At 33.4% G+C, this 6,824-nt stretch overlaps 1 protein-coding gene across 1 annotated transcript; it reads left to right on the top strand.

The window, feature by feature from the left end:
- Positions 1 to 5,284: 5,284 nt before the first annotated feature.
- On the top strand, positions 5,285 to 6,281 carry LOC111379101 (zinc-finger homeodomain protein 9-like). The gene has a single exon (XM_023002434.1). It carries the CDS (start codon positions 5,298 to 5,300, stop codon positions 6,225 to 6,227), a length of 930 nt encoding a protein of 309 aa, XP_022858202.1. The 5' UTR covers positions 5,285 to 5,297; the 3' UTR covers positions 6,228 to 6,281.
- The last annotated feature ends 543 nt before the right edge of the window (positions 6,282 to 6,824 follow it).

Genomic DNA, 6,824 nt, shown 5'->3' with positions numbered 1-6,824 from the left:
ATTTGGGCACATATGAAAAGATCAACCTAAATCAAGTATCTATCTATTCACTGCTTAGTTTTTTTTCAATATTAGCAAGGACCAACCCATCTTCAAGTTTGTCTTTATTGAAGAAGAAGGCAGCATTCTCATTATCAAATTTCTTTTCTTTTTTATTTACTTTTCTTCTTATAACAGTCTTTAATAAAATGATTCAATTTTCCACAGTAATAGCATTTCTTACCTTTTACCTTATTTTTGGATTTATTCATATCACTTCATTTGTTTTTGTTTTTGTTTTTGTTTTCATTGAAGGTCTTAGAATGATAATTGGGTTTACTAAATCCTTTTTCTCTGACTAACAAGTTATCTCCACAGTGACTTTTATTAGATTCAGATTTAATCTTAAGAGCCTTATTTCTTAGTGCATTTATGATTACATAAGTAGTAATCTCCACCCTACCATATTTTAGAGCAATCTTAATGTCTTCATATCTGCCACTAATAGAGTTTAACTGGATTGCAGTCAACTGATCTTTTGAAAGTTTTCATTACAGTTGGCTAAGTCTTAGGTTAATTTAGTAATTCTATTCATATTATCATCCAAATCAATTGAGAAATCCATTTTGAAAGGGAAAAAAAGCTGCTTTAACAAATAGCATATATTTGGAATTGAGCATGGTGTTTAGTCCAAAGTTTAGAAGCAATTTTGGTTTCACCATAGTTCTCATCACATTATCAGATAAGTATAAAAAATAGTGCTCCAAACAATATCTTCAAGTTCAGTTTTCGTTGTAGGAGATAAATTAGCAGGTCAATATCATCTAAAGCCCTAACACATCTCGTTTACATTAAAATAGCGTTCATTTTTTGACTTCACATATTAAAATCACCTTTTCCATCAAATTGTGTAACTTTAAATTTAAAAGAAGCCATTTTATTATTAAGAATGATATACAAATTGAAGTCAAATTGATACAGTGCAAAAATAGGAGCTCAGCCATTTATCAATCACAAATCATAGTAATACATTTAGCAGTACAAGATTTTTCACAAGTTTCAACACAGTCAAGGAACATGCAAAGCAAACACAAATAGAGAACACAATATCAGAGATCACAGCTATATGTTTCAGATATTTCTTCGATAAGATCGTTTAGATACATAGCTGTACTAGATTTAACTCAGATTTCCAAAGCCTCTTAAGAGCTTTTGGACAAAGATTAATCTCTAGGGATTTTGGTGTATGGAATCAAAATCAAGCCTAATTTTTTAAAGTAAACTTTACAAAAATTAAAAAGTCTTACCCAACGAGTTTATGAAAACTCGATGTCTTTTAGTTTTGCTTAACAAGTAACACCACTTTCTACAAAGATCCAGGTATCTCGTTCTCAATTCTTGCTTTGATACCACTAAAAAGGTTTAGATAACATGATATTAAATATAAGGTAGCAAATAATCACAACTAATTGAAAGTAAACTTGCAGAAATTAAAAGACTAAACACGAAGAATTTTTTGGCCAAAGCCTTATAGATTCGATAACCACTTCTAATGCTGAATCCCTTGTTGAGCATCCAATAAATTGGATATATGCCCGGTTGCATTAGACAATACAAAAATGGCAACAAAAGTTACAAGAGTTATTTCAACACAAGAGAAAGTACAAAACACTTATCTCTTCAACAATAAAACTGCAGATCTACGAAAAATCACCCAAGAAACTTCAAACATGCCTTCTGGGAATACAACTATAAGAATCCTCTCATTCTCATAGTATTTATTCACTCAGAATATTACAAATATTAGAAGCTAACAACATATCTCAGTTTCAAATGAGTTGTTTAAGTGAGAAAAAAACCATAGATCGAAAACCCTAACAATCGAAGGAAAATGTATTCTCTCTCAAAGAACTTAACAGCTAGAAGAAGGAGTGAAGTACCAAGTGAAACGGCACAAGACATAGGCCACCATCCTGTAGAACCAAGGAAAAAGAAAAAAAAAAAAAAAAATAATAATAATAAAAAAAAAAAAATATATATATACATATATTCCATAAAGATTAAAGATGAAAGGCCACGATAAAGACATAGGCCACCATCCTGTAAAAAATGGCCCAACTTAAAAGAGTGGGGTTTTCAGTAATGCGACTTTAACCAAATTTTGAGAATACATCACCGATCACAGGTTCGAGTCTCAACAATATTCTAACCCAACAAGGCAAACATAATTCATGCTTAGGATCGTCGAAGGTTACTTAATTATTAGTTACAATTCATACTTAAGAAAAGGCAACTTAAAATGTCTCGAAAAGGGACTTACGATAGAATGTGTCCTTGTAAAAGTTTCTTCATTTTGCTAAATAAAGCAAAGTCATTGTTAAGATTTTATTAGGGTTCGTTAGTATGACTTTTACCTTCACTTTTGTTTTTGCTTTTTGTAGAAGATTTTTTTGAATGATAATATTTTAATTTTTGTATAAAAATTAATTTTGAAAGAGCTTTTGTTTCGAAAATACTTTTAGAGGAAGTCACATTCAGCCAATTTCTTCTAAAAGCTTTTCTAACTAAAAAAAGCATGCTCACAAAATGGTCAAATGGATCCAAAAATACCTTTTTAGTCTCAAAAACTTTTTTTGAATTTTCAAAAGTCATATCAAACAGACTTAATATCTCAACTCCACACACGTATAAAATGGGAATATAAAATTATTAGTCAATGAAATGAAGTAACAAGTACAAATCACTTACACGTGTCATCTTAGGACAAAGCTTCATTAAACGTGGCTGTTTTATAATAACCATGGTTATGAAAATTAAGAGTCATTATTTTTTGGCAATAAATTCCAACAAAATATTACGTCAAAGGTTGGAGATATACAATTCAAACTAGGGATAAGAAGGGATTAAGATAATCTGTCTTTAGGGATTCCGACAAAATGGTCTTAAATTTAGGGTTATTGCCACTGTGACTCCCCAGGCGGTGCTTTGTCACCTTACAAATTGTTTAAATTTTCGTTAATTTTTGAGTAAATTTAACCAATAATCACTGAACTTTACACTTGATTACTACTTGCTCACTCATCTTTCACATATTACTGAATGCTCACTCATCTTTTCATATAATTACTCATTCACCACTCGTCTCTTCAAATAATTGGGCTACTTTTACGGCAAATTTTCGACAACTTACGACCACAAAAAATGTCGAATTTTGATATCGTTGAAAAGCCCACAATGTCCTCTTCAATTACCACCCAAAATCTCATTATAACTCCAAGGGATTCGATCGAAAAATTGCCTTAAAGTCGCCCAAAGAATCTGAAAATCTGCCCAGATTTTCAGATTTTTTGAGCGACTTTTAAGGCAATTTTTCGGCAACTTTCGACCATCAAAACTATCTAATTTTGATACCATTGGAAAGCCCACAATGTCCTCTTTAATTACCACCCAAAATTTCCCGATAACTCCAAAGAATTCGGTCGGAATAAACCCACAAAATCAGCGTCCCGAACTTTGTCCAGATTTTCGCCTTTTCAAGATGCTGATTTTGTGGGTTTATTTCGACCGAATCCTTTGGAGTTATGGGAAAATTTTGGATGGTAATTAAAGAGGACATTGTGAGCTTTCCAATGGTATCAAAATTCGATAGTTTTGATGGTCAAAAGTTGCCGAAAAATTGCCTTAAAAGTTGTCCAAAAAATCTGAAAATCTGGGCAGATTTTCAAAAATTTTGGGCAACTTTTAAGTCAATTTTTCGATCGAATCCCTTGGAGTTATAATGAGATTTTGGGTGGTAATTGAAGAGGATATCGCGGGCTTTCCAACGGTATCAAAATTCGACATTCTTTGTGGTCGGAAGTTGTCGAAAATTTGCCGTAAAAGTCGCCCAATTATTTGAAGAGACGAGTGGTGAATGAGTAATTATATGAAAAGATGAGTGAGCATTCAGTAATCTGTGAAAGATGAGTGAGCAAGTAGTAATCAAGTGTAAAGTTCAGTGATTATTGGTTAAATTTACTCGTTAATTTTTTATGTAAAATAAATAAATAATATGTTTTATTGTAAATTTATAGTAACCGCTCAAGTTGAGAAATAAAAATTTGATTTCAAAACAAATACAATGAGGATCATGTGAAGGTAGCCCTGGTTTCGTAAATCTCACGAAATATATTGTTAAAATTAATTATTAATTTTGACTTATATTAAAATTTATATTTTAATGCCTTCGAACAAGAGCTTAACGATTTGTGTAAACGGACAAAATGTGGAACTATGATAAAAAATTAAAGACCATCTTATTGATTTTTGAAGTTAATGACCAATTTGTTACTAGTATATGTTGGTAGGTGTTAGTATGCTAAGTAGTCAAACTCAAAGAGTCCTTCATATTTTGAGTTAATTTAAATGATCTAGGTTTAGATAGTCAAGTCTAGTTATCACTCGTTCAAATGAAATTGCACACATATTAAGCTTTGTCGAAGAAAAAAAAAAGTTTGTATACGAGGAACCCGTGGAAAATAATATTTAAAAGATATACAGTAACCAATCTAATTTCTTAAGTTTTTTACATCAAATAATTCATTGATTTATCGAATTTTGAATTTTTTTTTTCGGTTTTCGTAATATTTCTAAAATCAAAATTTGAAGCTTCTATGCCAAACTCAGTAATGCAGGAAAACGGACTTGCAAATGGGAGGTATTTAATAAAATTTATAATAAAATTGTGTAATATGTCAAAGTGTGGCTACTCGTCTTCAATAAATTACTTTCGAACAAAGTATCATATCATCATCTCTCACGCATAACTATCAAGGCCACCCAAACGCTAACTTTTATCGTCTATTTTCTTCTGAAAAAGGACTGCACACTCGACCCATTTGAAATCGAGTGTCCCAAACTTTTTATTTAAGTTCTTAACATCTCACATTTTATTACTATATAGAAAGACATGAATGTCTAATATTTAGAGGTAAACATGGATATTGAATGAAAAATTTAGCCATTATTTAGTGGGAATTAAAATCAAATTTTTAGTAGATTATGATAAATTTGATAAAACGTATATCGAAATGTTGTGAATTCTATAAAATTTGTGGCTAAAATTAATTATTTATATTGGCTTATATTAAAATCTTTCTTTTAACTTTCACCAACAGGGACTTAAATTTTGCAATTATAATTCAAACTACAGATGTATCAGCTAGTTAACCAAGGATTAGAACCATGGTTAAGAAGCAAAACCACAGTTCCAAAACTATTTATTTTCTACGTTCCTCACTCCTCACCACCCCATTATCTCCACCTCCATCACCACCACCATGGAATTGACCAACTCAACACCATCAGCCACCATGAAAACCCCAGAAGTTGAGACTGAAACCACCACTCAGACTCAACCCAAAAGCAAAAAGCCTTCACTCTTAAGCAACGGCGTACTGAAGCGCCATGCTCCACTCAACCACCAACCTATGGCGGCGACTGTGACCTACAAAGAATGTGTCAGGAACTATGCGGCAAGCATGGGTGGTCACGCAGTGGATGGCTGCCTGGAGTTCCTGTCTTCCCCCATCGCTACCCACTCTGACCCCACTTCTCTCAAATGCGCCGCCTGCGGTTGTCACCGCAACTTCCACCGCCGTGAGGTCGAAGAACCATTATTTCCACCACCGTACCCCACACTGGCTATTGAGTACCAACCTCATCATCGCCACCACCCTCCGCCACCGCTTCCATCAAAACCCCGGAACAGCAGCAGCCCTACTAATTCCCCTTCCCCGCCGCCGATCTGTTCCACATACTACTACACCTCTGCACCCCACATGCTTATGGCCCTCAGCCATGGGTTGTCTCCGCCGGACAATAAAAAGCCTATTTCCGCCACCGCAGATAATAAAAAACGCTTCCGAACAAAGTTCACTGATGATCAGAAGGACAAAATGGTGGAATTTGCTAACAAAATCGAGTGGAAAATGCAGAAAAAAGACGAAAACGTGATCACAGATTTCTGCAGCGAAATTGGTGTAAACAAGGATGTTTTCAAAGTGTGGATGCATAACCACAAGAACACTTCTGGCAGTAGAAATGGTACAATTTTTAAAGCCCTCACAACCACCACTGCCGCTGAGCACAACCACCACCAAGACGGAAACAACCACTACAACGGTGAAGATTTGGGTGGTCATTGCCACATTCAACAAAATAGTAGTGGCCATGATCTTGGTACTAATGGGTCGTCGTCGTCTTCTTAATCTTGAAATGATAGCAATAAGTCTGTTATTAGGGAAAAAAATTTAAGTTCCCTTTTTTTTGTTTTTTTGTTTTCTCAATGTTAAAGAAAAAGGTAATTTAAATAAGGCTCCGTTTGATTGCACGAAATTTTCCATGGAACTTGGAATTCGAATTCCAACTTCCACTTTTGACCTGTTTGATTGACAAAATTTTCCAGGGAATTGATTTTCCATGAATTTCTAGGTACAACACCTTAAAACGTGATTTTCCACCTTTTTTTTTCCTAGAGGATAGGTGGTTTTTGGTTTTCCACCTTTTTTTTTTTATTTTTTTTGCTTTTTTTTTTTTTTAATTGTTGGCAATGGGAACAAATTTTAGGAATAATTGTATAAGAGAATATCCCTGAAATTGACAATTTTCACGTAAAACAAAGTCAAACGAATATCAAAAAATACTTTTACTTCAACATTTTCCACGTGAAAAATTTATACAATCAAACACAATAATTTACAATTTCCATGAAAACAATTTCTAGGTAATTCAATTCCCTGGAATTCATTTTCTTTCCACCTAAATTCCATCTTCGCAATCAAACAGACCCTAAGTGTTAAGATAAT

The sequence above is a fragment of the Olea europaea genome, unplaced genomic scaffold, assembly GCF_002742605.1.
Source record: "Olea europaea var. sylvestris unplaced genomic scaffold, O_europaea_v1 scaffold1930, whole genome shotgun sequence".
Taxonomy (NCBI): Eukaryota; Viridiplantae; Streptophyta; class Magnoliopsida; order Lamiales; family Oleaceae; genus Olea; species Olea europaea.
Note: the sequence above shows the minus strand (reverse complement) of the source record. Positions and strands in the feature narration are given on the sequence as shown.

Excerpts from the sequence above, each read along its gene's own strand:
- LOC111379101 (XM_023002434.1), top strand. The coding sequence starts at position 5,298 with ATGGAATTGACCAACTCAACACCATCAGCCACCATGAAAACCCCAGAA.